Genomic DNA, 27336 nt, shown 5'->3' on the forward strand with positions numbered 1-27336 from the left:
ATATTCTGCTGCATTACGGAGAAATATGAATGTTATGAGTAAATTTACAACAATACGTAACAATTCGAAATAAAAACGCATCGTGGGTAGAGTTAGGTGTACAGACGATGATGGCATCGCTGGTTGGAAGGAGGGCAGTATCGGCAGGTATTTTAAATTAATTTTTTCGTAAAGTAGTGTGCCACATTTTGATATAAAAAAGATATATTTCGTGTTGGCATTGCAGTGGAAAGGTTAGAAGTTTGCTTGTTTATAGTATTTGTAGTGTTTATGTTGGGTGCCAGGGTTACGAAATTGAATGCGCAACCATAATAATGCGATTTGGCTCAGTTTTACTTAGATTATGACAGAAAAACTGCAAGTTAAATGATAAATGTTTGGACATTGGAAGTTAAATTGAGAACTAAGGTGAATACTGGCCATTTGCTTTTAAGGAACGTAACAGTGCAATGGTCTGGTATTTGACCTACTTGAGAAACTTTGTCAGGATAAGATTAAAGATTGCATATACTATAATACTGAAGAAGGCCCAATAGAAGGCAAAACAATTGGTAGAGAGGCAAACTCCAGACTAAGGGTGATCTTCATGAATTCAGAAATCATTGAAATATAAAATTATTGACTGAGGTGTAAAGGCACAAGTTACGTGACAGCCTGAACGCAAGCAGATAAATATGTTGTGGAGCACTATTCATTGTAGATGGATTTATATCTAATATAGCACTCAGTTTTGAAGATTTTGATTCATTAATAGCACAGCCGTCGTCTACAGTAATTTTACATTGTGCAAGTATGAATAATATTTTATACACAGAAAACAATGGAAGTTGGATAATCATATTGTGAACTTGTCATCATGTGATTATAAATTCTGAGAAATGCAGTGAATAATTAAGGTAAGTAAATGAGAAAAGGACTTGGTGTTGAAGTTAACAAAGATGGTGGGAAAGTTAAAACATAGTATTATTTCTGCAGTGGTTTACTATAATTTATTCAGTAGTTTCAGATATATATAACAAGAAAACTTGTTAATAAGTATGTTCTATGCAAGCAAACACAAAAATATAGCCAAAAATCTGGGAGACCCATTGAAAATTGGGTTTTATTTCAGTATCAAGCAAACACATTTTCACTTTCTTCTATTTTGCATTTGAAATATAATTATTTTTTTTTTATGGAATTATTATATAGGTAAGTTAGGTTGGCTTATATTTAGTTAGGAGCTATTGGACAATGTAGGTTTCCTGTTGAATATCCGTGTTTGCATGTTTCTAGTATCTGACCAAAAACAGGGCAGCCATGGCATATTATTGCACAAGTTATAGTCCCTTGGAATTAAAGACAAGGAAGGAGAGTGGCTACATGACTTTTATACAAAAATAGTGTAGACATTTGTAGTAGAGGCCCACAGATTAAAGGAAACTAGCATTGTTTGTGTAGCACCACAGGAGTCTGTCTTAGGTCCACTTCTTGTGGTACATGTTAAATATGTGGCTACCCCCTGTGTAAGGGGGAAAAAGCCTTTGGTATGTGTATGTATCTCTAAATGGAGGTAAGGATGTTAACAAGTTTTGGTGATGGGTTGGAGGGAGACTATTCTTTATGACATCCATCTTGGAGGACCACTACCTGTTGTCAGTCCCTCAGAGAACAAGTATGTCAGAGAAATAAGAGAATTGTTTACCAACAGTGATGTTCATATTGTGGTTCTTGTATAATCCCATGAACCTCTTCATTACAATGATAATCTTGTAAAACAAAAAAAATTCACTAATGTGGGATGATTTTGTTAATTTAGGGTGAAACCCAATACTGAAAGGGCTAAAATTAGCTCAGTTAATCCATTTGTAAGATTGTACTCTTGTGACCTGTGATGCATAATGCAGAATATGTTGCAAAACAGTTGGAACACCCATCAAACCACCAAAGGACAATCTCCATGTACATCCATGGTCTTCCTGTCACTCATTATAGCCAATGCTTTGAGATGGTACAAATATACTGAAGAACAGGACACATTTGACTCATGCATGGCCATCACATGACGAGAAATGACCAACCCATCTTCCAATGAGGTACTTCCATTACAATACTTTACATTGCACAGTCCTATGTAGCAACCTCTAACTCTCCCACCTACACTCTCAAACAACAGCAAGAAACTGGCAGTAACTGTTGATAGAGACAAAACAGTCCAGATGGAGGTAATCAGTGGCATTCCACAAGGCTCTGTTTTGGGTCCATTACTCCTCCTTGACCTGATGAATGACATTGATCAAGTGGCTGAAGATTCTTTATTGTCAGCCTTCACTGATGATAATACCCTCATGCTTAGAGTGAAAAATGAAATTGATGTCAATGAACTACAAACCAACCTTCGAAAAATCTCGGAATGGGCAGACATCAATAATATGTAGTTCAACAAGGAGAAATTATAATCATAGACTAGACAGTATTTTTTCATATGTTAACATGCAATTTTATTCAGATGAAAGAACCCCCCCTTTTTTTTAAGGTTTAAAACCCATTTTTATTCAACTGTTCATGCTGAATACCCAGTGGTGTAGTTCGTGTTTCTAGTGCTGAGGGCAAAGCAAGCACAATTGAACCTTGGATAATAAAAGCCCCATTTAGCAAACAAGTTTTGTGAAAAATTTCTGTTTCTGTTTATTAACAATACTTTGGGGTACAAACATACAAATATGCCTGTGCATATAATCCCGCTGGCTCAGTAGTGAATTGGTACCTTTGTAGTAATTATTTCTGTTAGTGAATGTTTCAGTTTAAGAACAGTGTCATGGAACAGATTGCATTTATTATCCAAGGTTCCGCAGTATATGTTGTAAGGCTACATGTTAGCACTCCTTTCAACCCCCTCATGAAGACATGTACCTCAACAAAATACAGTTATAATTAGAGTTCTTGTCAGAATACTCAAATTTGTTCAAAATGGTCTGATTTAAATTTGTTCATATATTTCAATAGCATCATTGCAATCTACTTTGAAATCTCTCTTAATTGTCAGTATTTATGTTACTTAGTTGTAAATGTTATGCTTGGTGTAACCACCCTGATGGCCTTCCCTATATCGCTGTGAATGACTTGATATATATTTTGTTGCTACTAGGCAGCGCTATTCAGCAAAGGGAACGTCTCCATCCCATACACACACATACTTATTCTGAAGGTTAAGGGCAGGCTTACCATACCGTTAATTTTACTGAACTGGTTCTTTAAGTCTGTACTTAAGGCTGATATAAGATAAAATATAGTGATGGCTGTTGTGAATGATAAACTAGATGTTTCAATCATGGTTATATCCATCAGCTGAACAAAGTAATGAAGTATTAGATTGAATTAATGAAATTTGAATGGAAGAATTTGATATGGCTATTCTGATGAGTTAGGATTGTTTTAAGGTTGCCATTTTAAAGTAGTATTTATGTATATCTGGTTGTTAATATGTCTATTCAACAGATGTGAGAGTTTGTGTATATAAATGTGAAAAGTTAACTCACTTTGATCAGTCTGTGTTGAGTTTTTGTATGAATATTTGATAGGAAAGGGATGTTGTTGAAGGAGGGTCTTGTTTATATTGAGTGAAATTTAATGTGTATGACAATGATAAGTGTTACCTTGAGTTTCAGTGCAATGATCTTTGTGTCCTCTTATAGATCTCATGGGAAGAAATGTTGGTTGCTTTTCTGTGGTATTAATGGGGGACAGTTTTATTATGGCTTATAATAGGATGAAGGGAGCAGTTGCTTGTTGTCAGCTGTCCTATGTGAAAAGGAGGAAGTACAGTTAAAGTTAATAAAATTCTTAGGGTTGGTTTAGAGATAGAATCCTATGATGCGGCACCTCCAGATGGAAGTGAGGTTGATAACATGTTTTGTAGATAGGTGTTGTTGTTGTTTTGTTGTTGTTGTTCATCTCACAGTACAGAATTCATCAATTTAAACCAGTATGAACCAGTTTTATCTGGTTCAAGCAGAAGGTGATGACATCAGATTATCCGAATTACCATAGCTGTAGGTGATAACAACTGATTGGTTTCAAGTAGTTTATTACAATACTGTATTGGTGTTTCTTTTTTTTTTTAGGAAACCACATATTTGTTGCTGTTGTGAATTATTTATTATTATTTTTTTATAATTATGATTTTTATACAATAGGTTGGTTGCAATAGCATTTTTTCTTGCTTGTCTGTCTTGTTTGTGTGCAAAGATTTTTTTCAGCTATATTTGAATTTATGTCAGTTACTGTTTGTAAAGAATTCTATTGAATTGTCTTCACATGATTTTATCTGGCCATTGAGCCATATCTAAAAATTAGTAATAATACAGTTTGATGTATCATTGCTATTACAGGACTTTCTCAGGATAGTGTAGTATTTTTTTCTTAACCAGCTGGATCCCATTCTCTTTTTTGGGTACCTGTCAGCCAAACAAAAATTTTTTGCATTCACTGTGCCAAAATGTAGAGTTTCACTTTGTGAAAGGAGTGTGTAGGCTGGGGGCTAGCTCCAGAAATTTGTTGCTAGTTTGTCATTTAGAATTTCTAAAGAGAAAATATTTAGTAGCTAGTTTAGGTGGAGTTCAATTTTAACTCGCTGATAATAAGACTATGAAGTTAAGATAGGCAGGCATGGAGATAGGACATTCATGTCTGTTATTGAAATTGGTTAGTACTGTAGTACATAAGCAGACAATGAGAACAATTGAATCAAGGGTAACTTCATGAAAGGTATCATGTTATATCAGTGATGAAGTGTTACTAGTATTTGGACAGTATACTTCATCCTGTATGCTAATGTTTTCCTTCCACAGGAAATAACTAGACAAAACAATAGTGTGTGTGCAAAAACCATATATGAATTTAAGAGCAAACTAGACACTGCAAGATACAAAGACGGGACACCATAAGCATAACTCCCCTTCCTATAAGATACAACTAGGTAAATACACATACACACACAGATATATATATATATATATATATATATATATACTAGCCAAATTACCCGCATGTTGCTGCGAGTTCATGAATCATCCCTAACCTAACCATACCCCACCTAACTTTAACCCTTAACCCTAACCAAAATATACTTTTTTAAATGAAACATAGTTATCCAAGTACATGGAGTGATAGGGTATCAGAATATATATGGTTATGGGGGTCTATCTGCAAAACCCCAGGAGGAGTTCATGAACATACAAACAAACAAATTGACAGACAAATGAAAGATAGTAATCCAAGTACCTTGGGTTATAAAGTTTCAGAATATGTATGGTTATAGGGGTCTATCTGCAAAAACCTAGGAGGAGTTTGTGAATAATCTCTAACCTAACCATACCCCACCTAACTTTAACCCATAACCCTAACCAAACTATATATTTTTTTTGAAAATGAAATATAGTTATCCAAATACCTGAAGTGATGGGGTATGAGAATATATATGGTTATTGGGGTCTATATGCAAAATCCCAGGAGTTCCTGAACAAACAAATGAAACAAACAAATAGACAGACAAATGAAGGATAGTTTTCTAAGTACCTTGGGTTATAAGGTTTCAGAATATGTATGGTTATAGGGGTCTATCTGCAAAAACCTAGTAGTAATTTGTGAATAATCACTCAACCATAACCCACCTAACTTTAACCCTTAACCCCAACCAAAATAAAAAAATTTCTAATGAAATATAGTTATCCAAGTACCTGGAGGGATAGGGTATCAAAATATATATGGTTATGGGGTCTATCTGCAAAACCCTAGGAGGAGTTCGTGATCAAACAAACAGACAGAGGCTACTACTTTATTATAGTAGATATATATGAGGGAAATAATATCATGGAAAGAAATAATGGACCAAATAATGAACCTTGATGTCAGGAAATCACAGGGCGTGGATGGAATAACAAAGTAGATATTAAAAGAATGTAAAGAACTAATAAACAAAATATATAACATAATAAGTTGCTCACTCAAAGAAGGGAAAATACCAGAAGATTGGAAAAATGCTGATATAGTACTAATTTATAAAGGAGGAAATAAGGAAGACCCAACAAATTACAGACTGGTTTCTCTTACAAACACGGTAGCCAAAATTTGTGAAAAAAAAAAGTAGGAGGAGAACAATTTACTAATTCAGAGACAATTCAGTTTTAGACAGGGAAAATCATGTACCACAAATTTGATCTGTTTTTACTCAAGACTACTTGATATAATACAGGAAAAGGATAGATGTGGTGATTGGTTTGACGATGGCAACATCACCACTGGTTGATAAAATCCCACAAAAAACTATTAAGAAAACTGGATACCATAGGAGGGATACAAGGTTAACTAGTGAAATGGTGGACTTTTTGCATAGAAGAAAAATGAGGATAGTGTTCAGAGAGAAGAGTTCTACTTTGGAAGGGGTGATGAGTGAAGTTCCACAAGGATCAGTATTGGCTCAAATATTGTTTGCTATTTATGTGAATGACATGGAAGAGGGTGTGGAATGTTACACGAGCTTCTTTGCAGGTGGCGCAAAACTTTAAAAAAAGTGAATACTGAAATGGACTGTGACTTGCTGCAGAGAGATCTGAACAGGGTTTGGGAATGGAGTCAGAAGTGGGAAGTGGACTTCAACATTAAGAAATGTAGTGTAATGGAATTTGGAAAAAGTAAAAAAGAAAGGATATCAGGACAATATAGAATTGATGCAAAGGAAGCAAAGAAAGTGGGACCTGAAAAAGACCTGGGTGTAATCATCACAAAGGGTATGTCTCCTGACAAACAGATAAACAAAATTGTCGGTGAAACCTTTAACTTGTTAAGATCAATAAAAGTGGCTTATACTTACTTGGATGAAGAAATGGTAAAGAAAATACTAGTCACACTGATAAGGCCAAAATTGAAGTATGTAGCAACACTATGGTCACCCAGTACTAAAAATATAAGGAAAATTGAGAGAATCCAGAGAGTAACTACAAAGATGGCCCTAACATTATCAAAACTGTCATATGAAGACAGATTGTCAATATTAAATTACCGACTCTGGAACAAAGAAGAGAAAGAGGTGACTTGTTGATCGTCTACAGAATTATGAGAAATATAGAAGTCCTGGATAGAGAAGTCTTACTAAATTAGGATAAGAGAAGCAAGTGAACATGGAAGGAAGCTCAAAAAAGACTGTTATAGGAGATCTGAAAAAGAACAGTTTTCCCCACAGAGTGGTGGATGTATGGAACACACTAGATGAAACAATAGTGTGTGCAAAAACAATACATGAATTTAAGAGCAAATTAGATATAGTGAGAAATAGATAGGACACCACGAGTATAGCTCCCCTTCCTGTAAGATACAACTATGTAAATAAATACACAAATTCCTGTGGACACCCCTGCACTGCCAGTAGATGGGTTCATAAGTCACTCTAGAGAAGAAACTTTATATTGTTAAATGTGTGGTGTGAATATTGGACAGTATAAGATGACATGTTTTGTGGTATCTCCATCTGGGTCATATAGTCTAAGTTCCATGGGTGATTTATGTGTCGGTATGGTTTAAGTGCTGAGTGGCTATGTGAGTGAAGGTGGGTTAGTGCGTGTTTTAGTTGTCTTGGGAGCACCAGTGTTTTCACTATAGCAAGAAGGGTGTATGAACATCCTTCCCCTTTCAGTGATTTATTTAAGATTGTTATATTTTCTTTTCCCACTCAAATGTAGTGTTTTGGAAATCATTTGTGTTATTATTTGATTATTTACCTGTTTATTTTTTCCTCAGTTCGAACTGTCCAGCGAGCTGCCAACCTTCAGAGATGGTACTCTGAAAGAGCTACACCAAAGATCACAACTCACTACTCAGTTGTACCAAGAGAAACTGATGAAAGATGGACAGGTGAGAAGACAATTTTCTTAAAACCCTATATTTTTTGCAGCTTAGAAAGAGCCTTTTAGTAATCACAAAGGTTTAGGAAATCTAAACTGCCCAGTTGGCTTGAAGGTGTGTGTATATATGTATGTATATACACACACACACACTGTAGTGTTTAGTGACCCTGTGATTGGGTGAATTGTGTTGTCAGGGTTGCCCGAGTGTTTTTTCTCTCTCTCTCTCTCTCTCTCTCTCTCTCTCTCTCTCTCTCTCTCTCTCTCTCTCTCTCTCTCTCTCTCTCTCTCTCTCTCTCTCTCTCCTTCTCTCTCTCTCTCTCCTTCTCTCTCTCTCTCTCTCTCTCTCTCCTTCTCTCTCTCTCTCTCTCTCTCTCTCTCTCTCTCTCTCTCTCTCTCCTCCCTCTCTCTCTCTCCTCTCTCTCTCTCTCTCCTTCTCTCTCTCTCTCTCTCTCTCTCTCTCTCTCTCTCTCTCTCTCTCTCTCTCTCTCTCCTTCTCTCTCTCTCTCTCCTTCTCTCTCTCTCTCTCTCTCTCCTCTCTCTCTCTCTCTCCTCTCTCTCTCTCTCTCTCTCTCTCTCTCTCTCTCTCCTTCTCTCTCTCTCTCTCTCTCCTTCTCTCTCTCTCTCTCTCTCACCCCAACTGAGAGGTCGTACTAAAGATAAGCTAAGGGCCTATTTGCTGTTAACTATCACTCATCATCAACCTCATATAGTACCCCGTAGATATAGCAAATTTTTGTGTTTAGTGACCCACCCTTAACCACACATGTTTGCTACATTAAGGTTTTACTTTGTGTGTGTATGTCATGAATATGGTGTACTATATGAGGTTGATGGTGAGTGATAAATAACAAATGCACAAAAGAATTATCTCAGATGACCATGACATGATTCATCCAGTTATTATTTTTTGTTTCATATCATGAGTGACTTTGGAGATGTGAACAATCAATGTTTTCCCTCCCTGATTCTCTCCCAAAGTTGGAACCAGCAATATTTTGCTTTAGTTGTGACTGAATAGCATTGCTTCCTCCTTGTACACTCAGTTGGCAAATATTTTCATCTGGCTTTGCCTGTAGAAGGCTAATTCTAGAAGCATCGCCCATGGACTATTGATCGTGAGAAATGTGTTTTATATTTACATAATTGTAATATACAGGATTACAACAATGCCCATTGGGTCCCATCTCTTATTCTCTAATTGTGTTTATTTGCCTAGTTGTATTATACGGGAAGGGAGCTATGCTCGTGGTGACCTGTCTTTAAAGCTTAATGAAGGGGCAGGGAGGCTGTTCATATGATCCTATATTATCAGTTCTGACGTGAACCTTGTCCTTCTTTGCAGATATTGACATGGAAAGATATGAAGATGAGGCTGATGTGGTTATTGTTGGTGGCGGTCCTGCTGGGATGTCAGCTGCCATACGTCTTATGCAGCTGGCACAGGAACATGAGAGAGAACTTCGTGTCATGTTGGTAGAGAAAGCTGCTGACATGGGTATGTTACAAGGATTATGTAGTAAGAATTTAAGCTTCATGTGTGGATTTAGGATCTAAAGTAAGGTTTTGTCATTTACTGAATTGTAGAGAGATGTTAATTGCAATTACAGGCTGTAAATTGATCTTTGATATGTACAGCTACCTTTCTTTCAACGAGAGCTTGTGAAAATTGCATTACCTCCAGGAGGAGAATTACAAGCCACTACAGTTCATGCTAATACTGGGCATTTATTGTACAGTATTATTGAAAACCCAGTATGAAGGCACTTTACATTGCAATGGTTTGAAAAATGTGTACTGGGAAATCACAGAAGCAGTAATCTTGTGAACATGTTAAGTGACGCTAGGTAATATAATGTAAAACACAAAGTAGTATCACCTAGTGGCAGGTACATTAAGTTGCTCACCTGACTTTTTTGTAATGTGATGTAATCAGTCTGTTGCTGCAGTTCTCTTGTGCAGGAGATCTGTGCTCCACAGGAAGCCAGCCACAGCCATTGTTTCAGTCCATAAGTCTCAGTGAAGAGATTTTGTTAAACTGTCAGGAGTGAATGAGGTAAATAATGTAACAAATTCCCATTACTTATTTTGCATTATTATGAAAAAAATGAAAGTTATGGATAGTCATAAACATAGGTGGAATAACCATACCCCATTTGCTCCATTGCTGACTTGCTCTGCCATATGATGGATGGCATGAAATTTCTTACACAATTTGTGGACTGTGATAAGGAATATTTTTATGTGTTCTCATTGGGCTTTTCCGAATTGATCATTTCAGCTTATCGAGACTGAATTCATTGCATTGACATGTTAAGTGTGACATAAGTACAGGACATTTTTGAAGCATTCTTTTAATTTTTTATCCCCTTTGCTGTTAAGGGATAGCCATAGAGATGAATAGGATATCCTGGTACTGATCACAATAAAAGGAAATGTATAATTGGCACCAAAAGTTTTAACCAAGAGAGGCCAAAACCCCTTCACTAGGAGGGGCTGTTACAGAAGTTAATAAATTAGTTTGATGGATGGATGCTTGGTGGCTGAGCAGGTTAGGGCATTGCTACTTGTGGTGGAGGTCAAGGTGATGGCTGTTTGAACCTGCCACTAGCGAGTTGAACCAAGGTCATGGTTCCTTAAATTCCATGCTACTAAGTCCTCTGTAACGGGTCATCCTAGCCTTCTGAAAGGGGGGAGTTTTGTGATGTTAAACTGAATAATCATCATCATTTACCATTTGGTGTTGAAGGGTTGATATCGATAGTATTTAAAGATTTATAGTCCTATATACATAGTCCTTAATATTTTCCCACGGCTTAGAAGAAATATATACACAGAACCAACCTAACAGCAAATTCTAAGTTCTCCAGATACAATTGTACACTGAGAACACAGACCACTTCAATACTACACTGCCCTACACTCACCCCTTCCAGACAGCAACACAATATCACTTCAGTGAGTAACTGAACTGGTAATTATGACCGGTTTCATAGGAGCTGCAGGTCTCATGCAAGAGAGAACCAGGGCAATGGATTGATTAATTTACATTTTAAGTAGTCACACAATGCCTTAGCATATGGAAGAAATATTTGTCAACCTAGTTTTCAAACAAATCATTTGTATACCAAACACTGCTGAAAGTATGTAAACTGGGGAAATTCCTCAGCTCAGCCCCAAGTCATTGGTGATGCAATATATACAGATATTCTTTTATGTGTTTAAAAAGAACAAGCAATTCTCCACTTTAAGTGATTTCGTCAAGGGCTGTGTAGTTTGTTTTAATAGATATTTGGATAAGGTTGCCAGATAACATCCCATCAGCACAAGATTAGTATGCATACATTTGTTGAAAAATTGTGGAGACATGTTTCTTCCATGTGATAACAATAATTGTTGTCTTGAGTTAGTTATTGTTTGTGGACAACACTGCACTTGTAGCAGGGTCATATGAGGGATGAAGGCAGTGAGAAATGAGGAGAGGAGAGCAGGGATGGAAAGGGAGATGGCAGATATGGGTGATGATGGGTTATTGGGATAGTTTGGACATACGGAAAGCAGAGGTGAATGAAGTGATCTTGAGGTAACGACCGAGGATGAGATGGATAGATGGGGTGAAAGGGGCTTTCAGCAAGAGGGGAATGTCTGTTGAGCAAGGAACAGAGAAGACGGGTTAAGGGTGAGTGGAGGATGGTTGTATATGGATGATATTTAGATGCAACCCAAAGAAATTTCTCCCCATCTTCTCAGTTTTTCACACTGGTTTTGTGCCTATTGCTTGGGAGGAGGCAAACGTTGTTCCTGTTTTCAAAAAGGGAGATAAATTGTCTATGCAACTACAGGCCAATCAGTTTGACATCAGTTATAGGTAGAATGCTTGAATCAATAATAGCTAATGGAATCTGAGATCACATCGAGAAATAATTTGATCCATGACTCACAGCATGGTTTCTCCAAGGTAAGTCATGTGTGACTAATCTTCTATCTTTTTACACTAAAGTATAGAAGGTGTCAGATAACAATGATAGTTATGATGTTATTTGCCTTGACTTTAGCAAAATGTTCAACAAGGTGCCCCACCAGAGACTACTAAATAAAGTCAGAGACTATGACATTGGAGAAAAGGTGGTTGAATTGATTTAGACCTTGGATCAGTGACAGAAAACAGTGGGTCACCATAAATAGTGTAAAATCCAAATTGAGTTCCCCAGGGCTCTGTTTTGGATCCCTTATTGTTCATTATGTACATAGACAACTTGACAGTGGGATTAATAGTAATGTTGTAAGTTTGCAGACAACACTAAAATAGTATGCCTAATTAGGTCAGGAGAAGATGCTGAGATTCTGCAGGAAGGTCTCAACAAATTGTTCACATGGTCAGTGAAATGGTAAACGGACTTTAATATCTCAAAGTACAGTGTGTTAAATGTAGGGCTACATGACCCCGAAACCAAATATAACTTAGATAACATGTTTTTAGAGAAAACTGAGTGTGAGAGAGACTTGTGAGTTCTAGTGAGTCCTGACCTTAAATCCAGGAAACGGTGCATTAGCACCAGGAATAAAGCTAACAGAGCATTAAGTTTCATTGCTAGGAAGGTAATGAATAGATAGAAGTGCAGAGGCAATTATCAGACTCTGGCATTATACCTATCCTTGAGTATGTGGTACAGTTTTGCTCTCCATCCTATAGAATGGACATCAATTCACTAGAATCAGTACAGAGGAGAATAACCAAAAAGATGCAGTGTGGAGTGATCTAATAGAGGTGTTCAAGTGGATCAAAGGCTTTAACTAAGGTGATTAAAGTAAGGTCATCATGTAAAGACAACAGGGTAGGACTTATAGTAATGGATTTAAATTGGACAAATTTAGATTTAAGAAAGAAATAGACAGGAACTGGTTTAGCTATCAGTTGTTTTAAGAAATGGTTAGACAACTTTATGGATGGGGATGATAGGTGGTAATGGACATGGAACTACCTAGTGTAAGTCTTATGGTCTCTTGCTCTTTTATTCTTAAGTTCTTATGTTTTTATGAGGTATGGGAAGGTGGGGGGGTCACTATGTAAATGAAGTGCTGTGTCTTGCTGCATTGCTTCTGGCCCAGGCGTTGGGCAGGAGACAGGGATGAGCCTTCATCCATGAGGAGCTAAATAAGGGAGTGACCTGGCTACCTCCCTTATAAGGGGAAAAAGCCCTTGGGATAACAATAGAATAATTAATAAAGATAAATTCATGTAGAAGGTACTTTGGCTCTTTTCTTGTATACATTTTATATATTTAATGATGTGAATTATGGTCATTACAAGAAATTATAAATTTAGGATATTTTTATGAAAGACGATTTTATTGTTGACGTCCATACTTTATTATAGATTCAGCAACAGGCATTTCAGTGAAGTAGTGCATTATTTTAGTAAAATTGTGATAAATTTGCTTGGTATTCACACAAAGTATAGGCACAGAATGTAATGGAGACATTTCCCTGTTTTGTTTGAAGTAATAAGACGCTTTCTTTATAGGTGCCCACACACTGTCTGGTGCTTGCCTTGAGCCACGTGCACTGCAGGAACTTTTCCCTGACTGGGAAGAGAGAGGAGCTCCCTTGAATACTCCTGTGAAGGAGGACAAATTTGCATACCTCACAGAAAAGGGAAGAATACCTATTCCCATTCTTCCTGGTAAGGAATGTGATTAGATGATTCATGAATAGGCATGTTATGTGGTTGTGTTTACCATGTACAGGTTTTCTATAAATGGTTTTGTAATGTGTAATATAAGCATGATTTAGTGATATAATACCAGTAATACTAGAGTTCAGTGACTCCTGTCTACATATTTTTGCAAATGTGTAGATAGTTATCTTGATTTATTATTATTATTATTATTATTATGATTTTAATCCTCTAAGGTATTTACTTGCTTCTCTCAATCTACATTCTACCTCCAGCTCCTCTCCTTTTCTGCCACATTTACCCTCAGGTATCTAAAGCTATCCACTTCTTTCAGCCTCTCTTTCTTAATACTCATTTCCAGTTTGCTTCCATCCTCTCCCCTTACACATCTCATTATCTTCCTTTGCCCACATTTATCTTCAACTTCTTTTGCACACTTTCCCAAACTCTGTCACTAACTTCCTTAATTCTTCCTCTGATCCTGCTACAAGTGCAATGTTGTCATCAAACAACAACTGGGAGATTAAAAAGTGTAATGAGAAATACACATTTAGGAATGGATGCAAAGAGGAGATTGTATGAAGGAGTGATTGTGCCAACAGCACTGTATGGGGCAGAAACATGGAACATAAAAGAGGAGAGTTTAAATATGGTTGAGGTGAAATGTCTGAGAAGTGTGGTAAGGGTTATTAGGCTGGATAGAGTGAGAGGAGGTGAGCAGGGGAGGAAAAGGAGTTGGGAGATAGGATTGATGAAAGAATATTGGGATGGTTTGGACACATGGAAAGAATGAGTGAAGAAAGATTAAAAAAATATGTGTGGAATGCAGAGGTAAAGGGAATGAACATTAGGGAATGACCAAGGATGAGATGGAGGGAAGGGATAAAAGGGGCATTGGGAAAGAGGGGAATGTCTGTTGAGTAAGGAAAGGAGAAGACAGAAGATAGGGGTGAGTGGAGAATGGTTGTGTATGGGTGATGCTGTGATGCATGGAAGGGAGTGGGTGGGGGATAGGGGAGTTAGGGAACATGTGTGTATGATATTTTGATGCAGGCTGAAGGGATTTCTCCCCATCTTCTCTTTTTCTGCATGAGGGGATGAAGAGGGAGGTCACCAATTAAATGAAGAGGCATTGCTGTGGATGTGCAGTGTCTTGCTACATTGCTTTTGACCCAGGGTAGTGGGTGAGATACAGGGATGACCTGTCATCCAGGAGGTGCCAAAATGAGAGGAAGGGAAGAGGGTGGAGGGGAGGGGAGTGGAGTATGTTGGGGATGGAATGGGTGGGAGTGGTTTTTATGTCTTTGTTTTTTGGTTACCTCCATTGTAAGGGGAAACAGCCTTTGGTATATGTACGAGAGTAGTAGAGCATGTGTCAGGATTAGAAATGGAGAAAGTGAGTGGTTCGAGGTAAAGGTGGGACTTCGTCAGGGATGTGTTATGTCACCCTGGCTGTTCAACTTATACATGGATGGGGTGGTGCGAGAGGTAAATGCAAGGGTGGTGGGTCAGGGATTGGAGATGTTTAAAGAAAATGGAGAAAAGTGGGAGGTGAGTAAGCTGTTGTTTGCGGACGACACTGCGCTTGTAGCAGGATCAGAGGAGGTATTGAGGAAGTTGGTGACAGAGTTTGGGAGAGTGTGTGAAAGAAGAAAATTGAAGATGAATGTGGGTAAAAGTAAGGTGATGAGATGTACAAGGGGTGAAAGTGGCAGCAGACTGAAAGTGAGCATTAAGTCTCCGGAGAGCGTCTGGAGGAAGTGGGTAGTTTTAGATACTTGGGTGCAAATGTGGCAGGAAAGGGTGGAGTGGTGGAGGTAGAATGTATATTGAGAGAAGCGAGTAAATGCCTTGGTGGATTAAAAAGTGTAATGAGGAATAGACATTTGGGAATGGAGGCAAAGAGGAGACTGTATGAAGGAGTGATTGTGCCAACAGCACTGAACGGGGCAGAAACATGGAACATAAGAGAGAAGGAGTTTGAATGTGTTTGAGATGAGGTGTCTGAGAAGTATGATGGGGGTTACTAGGCTGGATAGAGTGAGAAATGAGGAGGTGAGGAGGAGAACAGGGGTGATAAGGGAGTTGGGAGATAGGGTTGATGAAAGAGTATTAGGATGGGTTGGACACATGGAAAGAATGAGTGAAGAAAGACTAGTAAAAGAGGTATGGAAGGCAGATGTGGAGAGAGTGAAGATGAGGGGACGTCCTAGGATGAGATGGATGGATGGGGTGAAGGGGGCTTTGGAGAAGAGGGGAATGTCTGTTGAGGAAGGATGGGAGAGGACAGAAGACAGGGGTGAATGGAGAATGGTTGTATATGGATGATGCTGTGATACATGAGGTGGAATGGGTGGGGGGATGGTGGATGAGGTAGGATGTGTGAGAAAAATTTGATGCAGCCCTAAGGGATTTCTCCCTGTCTTCTTTTCTGCATGGGGGATGGAGAGGGGGGTCGCCGATTTAATGAAGCGGCCTTGCTGTGGATGTGCTGTGTCTTGTGACACTGCCTCTGACTCGGGGAAGTGGACAAGGTGCAGGGATGACCCATCATCCAGGAGGTGCGAAGATAAGGTGGAGGGGTGTGGAGTGTATTTAGGGATGGAATGGATGGGAATGGTTTTATGCCTTTTTCTTTTTGGCTACCTCCCTTGTAAGGGGGAAAAAGCCTGGTATATGTATGTATTACTATTATTGTTATTATTGTTATTATTATTCCTCCTTCTCCTCCTCCTTTACTTTTGGAAGTTAGTGACAGAGGTTGGGAAGGTGTGTGAAAGAAGGAAGTTGAAGATAAATGTGGGTTAAAAGTAAGGTGATGAGATGTACAAGGGGAGAGGATGGCAGCAAATTGGAAACGAGTATTAAGGGAGAAAACTGGAAAAAGTGGATAGCTTTAAATACTTGGAGGCAGATGTGGTGGGAAAGGAAGGAGTGGAGGTGGAGGTAGAATGTAGACTGAGAGAAGCAAGTAAATGACTTGGGGGATTAGAAAGTGTCGTGAGAAATAGACATTTAGGACAAGATGCAAAGGGAAGATTATATGAAGGGGTGATTATGCCAACTGCACTATGGTGTGGAGACTTTGAATTTAGAGAGGCAGAAAGGAGTTTTAATGTTTATGAGATGAAGTGTCTGAGAAGTATGGAAGGGGTTACAAGATTGGATTTTCTCCCCATCTTTTCTCTTTTCCATATTGAGCGAAGAAGGGAGATGGTGGGGATTAGGGGAAGAGTGTGGAGTGGTTGTTTTTGGATTTCTCCCTGGCATCTCTGTTTTCCCCCATCATCCAAGAGCCAAGAAAAGAGGAAGGGAGGGAGGGAGAGGTGCTGAATGGGAGTGGAGTGGGTGACAATGAAATGGGTGGGATTAGAATTATGACTTTGACTTTGGCTACCTCCCTTGTACGTACATATACATACGTATACCAAAGGCTTTTTCCCCCTTACAAGGGAGGTAGCCAAAAAACAAAGGCATAAAAACCACTCCCACCCATTCCATCCCCACATACTCCACTCCCACCCCACCCCCACTTCCTCCCTTGTAAGGGGGAAAAAGCCTTTGGTATATGTTTGTATGTATTTCTGTTTTCTACATGAGGGGGTGGAGGTGTCGTGTAAATGAAGCAACCTTGCTCTGGGTGTGCTGTGCCTTGCTGCATTGCTTCTGGACCAGGCAGTGGATAGGAGTGGAATGAATGGGAATGGGTGTGTGCCTTTGATTCGGCTACCTCTCTTGTAAGGGGGAAGAAGTCCTTGGTATAGATAGATATATATGTAATTATGGCTTTGCTGTACTTTCCAGGTATGCCCATGCACAACCATGGCAACTACATAGTGCGATTAGGTCATGTTGTTCGATGGTTGGGTGAACAGGCAGAGGAGATGGGTGTGGAAATATACACAGGAACTCCAGCATATGAAGTCCTATATAATGAAGATGGCTCTGTCAAAGGCATTGCTACTGGAGATGTTGGCATTGCCAAGGATGGCTCCCCAAAGGTTAGGAAAGCTTGTCCATGAACTTTAAGACCACTATCACATAGGCAGATTGCCAACATTAAAGTTAAGGTGGAAAATGGCCTTTTGATATATGTATATTCAATTACACTTAAAGTTTTTGATTGATTTTATCCAGTTTACTTCATACTCCAGGATTCCTTTGCCAGAGGAATGGAACTGCGAGCCAAATGCACCATTTTCGCCGAGGGCTGCCATGGTCATCTAGCAAAACAGCTCTATTCAAAGTTTGACCTCCGTGCCAATTGTGAGTCCCAGACATATGGAATTGGACTGAAGGAATTGTGGGAAATCAACCCAGAGAACCACAAGCCAGGAACTATAGAACACACCGTGGGATGGCCATTAGATAAGTAAGGGCAGTGGGAGTGGAGAGGGAGTCGGGAAATGGGGTGGATGAAAGAGTATTGGGATGGTTTGGACACATGGAAAGAATGAGTGAAGAAAGATTAGTAAAAGGTGTGGAAGGCAGAGATGGAAGGAAGGAGTGAACATGAGGGCGTGACCAAAGATGAGATGGATGGGGTAAAAGGGACATTGGGAAAGAGGGGAATGTTTGCTGAGGAAGGATGGGAGAAGACAAGGTAGGAGTGAATGGAGAATAGTTGTGTATGGATGATGCTGTGATGCATGGAAAGGAGGTGGTGGGGGATGGGGAGGTGAGGTAGTACTTGTGAATAATAAATTGATACGGACCAAAGGGATTTCTCCCCATCTTCTCTTTTTCTGCATGAGGGAATGGAAATGGGGGGGGGGGGGTGCTGATTAAATGAAGCAGCCTTGCTGTGTATGTGCTGTGTCTTGCTGCACTGCTTTTGGGTGAGATGTGGGGATGACACATCCAGGAGGAGCCAAGATAAGAGGGAGGGGGGGGTGGAGTGTATTAGGGAAGGAATGGGAGGGAGTGGATTTCATGCCTTTGTTTTTTGGCTACCTCCCTTGTAAGGGGGTAAAAACCTTTGGTATATGTGTGTATGTATGTATGTCTTCTTCAATAATGTTATATATTTATTGATGATTTGGTTTAATGTCTCGAAACTCCCTCCTATCAGCAGGCTAGGATGGTATCCCTTACAGAGGACTTTCTAGTATGGAATGTAATGAACCATGGCTTTGGTCCAACTTGCCATTGGTAGGGTTCAAACCACCATTACCTCAGCCTCTGGCACAAGTAACTGCCCTAATCTGCTTGGCCAGCGATCATCCCAAATTGATACAGTAGAACCTCTACATACGAATTTAATTCGTTCCAGGACCTACTTCGTATGTTGAAATGGTCGTATGTTAAATCAAATATTCCCATAAGAATACACTGTAATTCGTTTAATTCGCCCCACAGCCCAAAAACCTATGATAACTCCTTAATAAATACTGTACTGCAGATAATTACACATAGCAATAAAACAAATGCATTACTGTATATAAGAGATGTAAAGAATTTTTTTTTATAAGGAAATAGTAAATAAAAAGGTGTTTTTATTGTCACTTTACCTTGGAGACGGGCGAACGGAGGTGTAGGCTTGGCGATGCAGGAGACGGTAGCTGTGGGTAGAGAGGTGGTGACAGATACGTATCATAACTTAGGCTAATCTAACTTACACTAAGTGAACTTTAAACTAACTTAGCTTATATATGCGAAACTTCAACGACTTCGTATGTTGGAAATTACTTCGGGTGTAGAGTCAAATATTAGATCGAATTTCACATCGTATGTTGGAAAATTCATATGTTTAGGCAATCGTAAGTAGAGGTGCTACTGTATAAGATATTAAACTACTATTATATCTTTCATAACTTAATTTTTCTTGCAGACACACTTATGGTGGATCATTCCTATACCATTTAGATGAGGAACAACCCCTTGTCTCATTGGGACTTGTAATTGGACTTGATTACAAAAATCCTTATTTGAGTCCATTCAGAGAGTTCCAGAGGTTTAAACACCATCCATCCATAGAACCAACCCTGAGGGGAGGCACTAGGTAAGGTTATTCTCAGTAATATGAACTCTTTCTTTTTCAGGATTGTTTCAATGGTGAAATTATCTAAAATGGATATACATCTTGTTAACTTGCTATAATTACCAAATATTTACCCAGGAAGTGATGGTTCCCAAATGTAGGTTCCTCAAGCCCTCCTCATTTTATGTCCTCACTATTAGTGAGAGTACTAAGGACCTACATCAAAGTATCATTCACACATAACCACTCCCTAACCCCCCACCCCCCACTCCTTTCCATGCATCACAGCATGGGTGGGAGTGGGTTTATGTCTTCTGACTTTGGCTACCTCCCTTGTAAGGGGGAAAAAGCCCTTGGTGTATGTATGTACTAAGGAGCTTCTCTTTCCTATGGTGGCATCAAGGCAATGGAAGGGAAGTGGGCTCCTGTAGGGCACAATGCCTCCAAAGAGGAACCCTCCACTAACCTATTGTCTAAAGCAAATTAAAAACCCTCGCCCCAACCCAGAGGTGTAGCCTTAAGGGACTTCTAAAACATGCCTAATGTTCACTTACTATCTCAGACATGTCAAATTCTTGTGTGCAGCATTGGCTGCCATATATGCAATTCATCATACTACTTGCATTATAGAATATAAAGTCACTGCTGTATTACTCTGTTCTCTTTTACTCTGAGTAATGATACATACATATACCAAGGCTTTTTCCCCCTTACAAGGGAGGTAGCCAAAAAGGAAAAGGCATAAACACAGAAATTATGATCAAACCAGTTCACAGATTCCACGGGTAACTCATGTACGACTACAAAAAAAAAAAAAGATAAATAATCAAGACGCCAATGCAGGCATCCTTATGTACCCACGTGTGGGTCATGATGTCTACATAGGTGTTATTGTACATATTTCTGCACCATACAGTGCTGTCAGCACAGTCACTCCTTTATACAATCTCCTTTTAGCATCCATTCCCAAATATCTAGTTCTCATTACACTTTTCAATCCCCCAAGGTATTTACTTGCTTCTTGCAATCTACATTCTACCTCCCCCAATCCTCCCTCTCCTGCTACATTCCCACCCAAGTATTTAAAGCTATTCACTTCCTCCAATCTCTCTCCCTTAATACCTACTTCCAATTGGTTGTCATATTCCCCTTGTCTGAGTTACGTTTACCCACATTTATCTTCAATTTCTTTCTTTCACACACCTTTCCAAACACTGTCACTAACTTCCTTAATCCCTCCTCTGATCCTGCCACAAGCAGTGTTGTCAGCAAACAACAAATGGTTTAGTTACCATTTTTCTCCCTTTTCTTTGACCATCTCCAATCCCTGGCCCATTACCCTTATGTTTACCTCTTGTACCACCCCATCCATGTATAAGTTGAACTGCCAAGGCAGCATAACACATCCATGGTGAAATTCCACCTTTACTTCAAACCACACACTCTCCATTTCTAATTCTAACACAGGCTCTACTACTCTCGTAAAAACTCTTGACTGCTCTTAACAGCTTTCCTCCTATCCCATATATCTGCAATACCTCCCACAGTGCCTTCCTGTCTACCCTGTCATAAACTTTTTCCAAATCCATAAAGGCCCAAAAAAATCTTTACCTTTTCCTAAGGCTTTCTCACATATCTGCCTTACCACAAAAATCTGATCCATGCAACCCCTACCTGTCCTAAACCCAAACTGTTCCTCTCCTAATCCTCTCAATCAAAAACCCTCCCTAAAGCCTTCCCAACTACAACAACAAACTGATCCCTCTGAAACTATTACACTCACACATGTCCCCTTTTCCCATGTAAAGCAGGACTATACAGGTGCCCCTCCAGTCCTCCGGTACTCTATCCTCTTTTAAACAAACATTAGACTTGTAATTGATAGTTATTATTCTTCTGGGTGAGAACTCAGACATCATTTATTGCCAAATCTATAGGTGATACTGTGACATTACAAACACCCAGTTCTTTGATTAATGGAGCAGGTGCACTTGCAATGCTGTGAAGCTTTTCAAATGTGGGCAGGGACCAAAATATAGTTTATTTAAGAGGCCGTTACAGCCGTTACACCTACAAGCATGTGTGTATGTTGTAGGTACTATATGTATAGTTACACGTACACTTTTTTTTTTTTTTTCTTTTCTTTTCTTTCTTCTATTCTATTCTTTTTGTTCTCTCAGGATATCCTATGGTGCTCGAGCACTTAATGAGGGTGGACTTCAGTGTATCCCTAAACTGTCGTTCCCTGGTGGTTGCTTGATTGGATGCTCCCCAGGCTTTATGAATGTGCCAAAGATCAAAGGGACTCATAATGCCATGAAGAGTGGTATGGTGGCAGCCGAGAGTATATTTGATGCACTTAGCAGTGATGAAGAAGCAACTAGTAAGTGGTGTTTTTGTTTTGTTTTTTTAAAGCTACTCAGTAGCATGCACCTGATACTTAAGGGTCTATATGGGGTATATGTATAATATTTTTGTAAGTTATACACTTAATTTTAATATTTAGATAGAAAGTGATGGATAGGGTGAAAGGGGTTTTATGCAAGAGAAAAATGTCTGTCAAGCAAGTAACATCCTGAGACCAATGACATGCACCTGCAGTTGTTGGTCTCACAAGACTGACATCAGAACCATTTCCCTGTTGTCTATCTTCAAGCTTCACCTGTATGTACAGCCCTGAAGGGCTGATTCTCAGTGTTTGGATCAGGCCCAAGATATCCTAATCAATTTGACTGTATTTCTTCCACCTATTAAGAGAGCTGACAACCAATGACTGCTCCCTCCTACTGTTGTGAGCTAGTGACACAGAGAAAAGAAAATCCCACACAAGTAAATCATAGACAATAGTCCAATTTTCTACCTGAAGAGAGTTATGGGAGGGCCCAAGGACTGTTGCTGGCCACTTTGGGACTGTTTCTGTTTCCAGTTAGTGAAACTTGAGGCAATAATTATATCATTAATATAGCCATGCCTCTTTTAAGTGGATGTTAAATTTAGAACAAACTTTGAACTGTGTTGCTACTAGTGAATGGGAACATCGAAACACATGGACTGCAATATATTAGGATAACTGGACAGACTTTTTTTTTTTTTCTCTTTTTCTTTCCTTTTTCCCCCCTTCTCTCCCCTCTCTCTCCTTCCCCTCCGCCTCCCTCTCTCTCTCTCTCAAATATGCATTTATCTCTTTGTGTTTATTTCAGCTGTCTTTCCTGTGTCATATGATGAGAGAATACGTGAATCTTGGGTGTGGAAGGAACTTCATAGTGTAAGGAATGTAAGGCCATCTTTCCATAATCCACTTGGATTGTATGGAGGTCTGCTATATACGGGCATTTTCTACATCCTCGGACGTGGCAAGGAACCCTGGACATTCAAGCATGGAGGTTAGTCTTTGATTTATTTATAATCGTAGGTGCCTGGTACCTGGTTTACTGCTTTGTCTCTCATATGCAGGACGTTTCAGTCTGTTGGAGGGAGGCCTCAAGACATAATAGAATAATGTATTGAGTAAATAAGGATACTATGTGAATTATTCTGCTGAGTTTGAGTCCTTCCCTTCAGTTGAAGAGTACATGGCATGAAAAAGAGTATCAATCACTTTGTTGGCCCAGGTCTCTCTTGCAAGAGACCCAGGGTTCCGAGGTAATTGACTTTGTAGTAAAACTGAAATTAAGGCTGTTCTTTGGATTGATTACATATGTTAACGAATATTTTTATATCCTACAGTCAAAGATAGTGAAACGCTTGTTCCTGCCAGTCAAGCCAACCCCATAGATTACCCACGGCCAGACAACGAGATCAGTTTCGATCTCCTCAGTTCGGTGGCTCTGACTGGTACAAACCATGACCATGACCAACCCGCCCACCTCACCTTAAAGAACGACGATATTCCTGTCGAGAACAACTACGGTGTTTACAATGGACCAGAGGGTCGTTTTTGCCCTGCAGGTATGTTGTAGTGTTTACATAAGTTTCCTTTAAGTTTATCAATATTTTGGTATGCATTTTTTATGTCCTGAGTAATGCCAGACAGTACATAGCTTAGGGTTGAACCTGATAACTAAAGATGCCCTCAATTAACCCACAGGCAGTGAGGGTTTCTTCAACTAGATAGAATTGCCAGACAGTAGTCAGAAAGAAGCTTAAAACAGTTGCTGCAGACTGGGCTCATTGGTTAACTTTGACAGTATTTTATCCACATTGTCACAAGATCACAAGAAAGGTCTGACAGTGGGTAACTGCTCCCCTCTTCCTACTGCTATAAGTTGGTGACAGGATTCTCCCACAAAAATACAACACAGACAGTAGTCCAGTTTTTCTTTACAGAGAGATCTATGGGAGGGCCTGGGGATTGTTGTCAACTGCTGTGGATTTCTAGTTTACGAAATCTCGCAGGGGGAAGATGGAAAGATAGAAACTCGAGGAAACAATTAACCCCTTCAATACAATGACACCTACATAGGCGTCATGAGGAGCAAGTGGGTACGCCAGGATGCCGATGTCGGCGTCTTGATTATATATATTGTAGTTGTACCTACGTGACCCCCATACTCTGTAAATTGGCTTCGTCATATTTTCTATGGTTATCAAAATTCACAGGTGAAAGAGAACAAGCAATGCAGCGGTAACTTTATTTTTTATAATGCGAGTCTTATGACGCAACATCGCATGTCTGGCAGCTAATGCTGCCCGCGAGATTTTGGCCCGTATTGAAGGGGTTAATAAGATCCTCTACCTTTTCATACAAGGAGAGTGATAACTGGGGACTCTTCCCATCCTCTTACTATTACAAGCCAGTTACATAGAAATGCTTCCACGTTAACACAACAAAGATGTCAATCTGGTGTTTCTTCCCAGACAGATGTATGGAAGAGTCTCAAGCCCATTGCCAGCTGATGTGAGGCTCAGGGTGTCTAGTCAGTGAAATTTGAGGCAACAATTAATTTTAGTACAGGTTAATGAAAGTTATCTTCAGTGTAGGGATCATACCTCAAATGAAAATATTTGGTATTCATAACAACTACTGTCGCTTCAATCCCTTTAAGTGGAGGCTCATTGCCTCACAGTTGTATTTACCTAGTTGTATCGTATGGGAAGGGGAGCTAAGTTCATGGTGTCCTGTCTTTATATCTCGCAGTGTTTAGTTTGCTCTTAAATTCGTGTATGGTTTTTGCACATGCAAGTGTTTTGTCCAGTTTGCTCCAGATGTTCACTGTATTGATTTTTTTTTTTTCTTCTTTCTTTCTTTCTTTTTTTTCAGGTTTCTTCTATAATTCTCTTTTTTGAGTTTCTTTCCATGTCCTCTTGTGTTTTTCTTGTCCCAGTTTAGTAAGTCCTCTCTATCAAGGACTTCCATGCCTTTCATGATTTTGTAGATGGTCAGTAGTCACATCTTTGTTCCAAAGTCAGTAATTTCAGTTTAGCCATTCTCTCCTCATATGACTGGTTTGAAAGTGCTGGGGCCATTTTCTGGATCCTTTCAATTTTCTTTATATTCTTTTTGGGAAGGTGTGCGAAAGAAAGAAGTTGAAGATAAATGGGTAAAAGTAAGGTGATGTGATATACAAGGGGAGAAAGTACCAGCAGACTGGAAGTGAGTATTAAGGGAGAGAGACTGGAGGAAGTGGATAATTTTAGATACTTGGGTGCGAATGTGGCGGGAAAGGGAGGAGTGGAGGTGGAGGTAAAATGTAGATTGAGAGAAGCAAATAAATACCTTGGGAGATTAAAAAGTGTAATGAGAAATAGACATTTGGGAGTGGATGCTAAGAGGAGATTGTATGAAGGAGTAATTGTGCTGACAACACTGTATGGGGTAGAAACATGGAACATAAGAGAAGAAGAGAGGAATTTGAATGTGTTTGAGATGAGGTGCCTTAGAAGTATAATAGGGCTGGATAGAGTGAGAAATGAGGAGGTGAGGAGGAGAAGGGTGGAAAGGGAGTTGGGAGATAGGGTTGATGAAAGAGTATTGGGATGGTTTGGACACATGGAAAGAATGAGTGAAGAAAGATTAGTAAAAGAGGTGTGGAAGGCAAAGGTAGAAGGAGTGAATATGAGGGGATGACCAAGAATGAGATGGATGGATGGGGTGAAAGGGGCATTAGGAAAGAGGGGAATGTCTTTTGAGGGAAGACGGGAGAGGACAGAAGACGGGCAAATGGAGAATGGTTGTGTATGTGCCTTTAACTTGGGTACCTCCCTTATAAGGGGGAAAAACTCTTGGATTATTGATAGAAAGTGATTGAAACATGTTCAATGGTCATTTAGAAAGGGCCATGTTATGTGGTAGGACAAAAAAAGTGTGAAGTCATGGTTGGAATCTCTACAATTTAGATGTTGATTTTGTAAAAATTTGACCATAAATGCCAAAGTTAGCTAAATAGGTTAATTTGAAGGAGCAACCATAGATTCACCTTGAAACCTTTAGGGTGCTCTATTTGTCATAATCTGCAAACATTCATAGCAGGCTGTGAAAATCACAAGCTGGACTTACAGAAAGTATTCACTCTGTTGCAAATGTTCACAGACTGATAGATCAGCCCCAGAGTTCTTGAGTCTATTTTGCATCAATGTTTTTTTTAGCCCTTATCTGCTTCTCAGGTGAACTGAATTGTTTGATATTGGACAAAACTGTATTTTTTAAATTGAAACTTATGCAGTCCAACCTAGTTATGTACCAAAAGGTCTCATGTTGGCATGCTCTTCCTTTGTAATTCTTTGTCACGAATCTTTACAGGGAAATGAATGAACAGATTGCAGTGGGATATTTTACATATTACAATGTGGCAAATGTTACATCGATTTCGTTCTGCACTGGATAACCAGGCCTGGTAGTTTCAACTCCCGTCTATCCAGGGCATGCCTTTCATTGAACGAGATTGCTACCCTAATGATGTATTTAACCTCGTTCATTGGATGGCACCCTCAGCTTGTATATTTACATGTTGAAGTGGTCATATTTAATTTTTGCTAATGCTTAATACACATTGCAGGTGTTTATGAATATGTTCCTTTGGAAGCAGGAGATGGAGTGAGACTTCAAATCAATGCACAAAATTGCATCCATTGCAAGACTTGTGACATCAAGTGTCCTTCACAAAACATCAACTGGGTAGTTCCAGAGGCAGGGGGAGGACCTGCTTATGATGGCATGTAGAGACGCCTAGCAAAGGTTGAAAATTATTTTAGACTTGGTTTGTTGAATTTTAATGCATATTGTGATTAAGCAATTAAGGGTATGAAAGAGAATCAGAGATGGTGTTAGGGGAGCAATTAATGCTGAAAGGCGTTTTAGCCATGTGCTCAAACTTCAGCTCATACTCGGGACTAAATGAGTGAAATGTGTCCATCAATTGAGTTTTGTGAATCTTTCTCAAAATTAACTTTTTTTTAATGAACTTTAATCATTCTCTAAATGGACTCCAGATTAAAAGAATAAAATGACACATTGTCTTCTTGACAGTTGCTGTATTGTGACTCTTGAAGACTTTCTGAACAATGCAATTAAGATGATAAGTATTCTTTTATAGTGTACATAGAATTTGTTATAACAGATGGAGGTATCATTTACAATAAATGATTTAATTTTGTTATTTTTTCAATGTTCCTAAGAACCATTTTGACTATGCCTCCACAGCATAGTTTCCAACAATCGAGATGATAGGCACCCTATAAACTGCACAAAGAAAAGCAGTATGAATAATAACAGGATGCACCAAAAACACCCCAATAGAACATCTTCATACTGAAACCAAGATCCTCCTTACAGAACAGCACATTAAGATGATAGGCACACACAA

General features: G+C 39.2%; 1 protein-coding gene and 1 long non-coding RNA gene across 3 annotated transcripts; one reads left to right on the forward strand and one right to left on the reverse strand.

Annotated features, from left to right (window-relative positions):
- Positions 1-27125, forward strand: Etf-QO (electron transfer flavoprotein-ubiquinone oxidoreductase). Of its 2 annotated transcripts, none has more exons than XM_076191570.1 (11): positions 1-147; positions 7774-7887; positions 9223-9375; positions 13402-13560; positions 17359-17555; positions 17709-17926; positions 19385-19555; positions 21715-21917; positions 22735-22917; positions 23261-23482; positions 26530-27125. In XM_076191570.1, exons 1-11 carry the CDS (start codon positions 108-110, stop codon positions 26691-26693), a joined length of 1824 nt encoding a protein of 607 aa, XP_076047685.1. In that variant the 5' UTR covers positions 1-107; the 3' UTR covers positions 26694-27125. The 2 variants fall into 2 exon arrangements, with proteins under 2 accessions (XP_076047685.1, XP_076047686.1); XM_076191571.1 differs by lacking the exon at positions 1-147 and adding an exon at positions 752-896.
- On the reverse strand, positions 9667-19378 carry LOC143029126 (uncharacterized). The gene is made up of 2 exons (XR_012966769.1): positions 19065-19378; positions 9667-9915 (listed from the first exon to the last, which is right to left on the reverse strand). It is a non-coding gene; the product is annotated as an uncharacterized LOC143029126 (long non-coding RNA).
- Positions 27126-27336: the final 211 nt, after the last annotated feature.

Source organism: Oratosquilla oratoria, chromosome 10, assembly GCF_046742065.1.
Source record: "Oratosquilla oratoria isolate Oo_2021 chromosome 10, ASM4674206v1, whole genome shotgun sequence".
NCBI lineage: Eukaryota > Metazoa > Arthropoda > Malacostraca > Stomatopoda > Squillidae > Oratosquilla > Oratosquilla oratoria.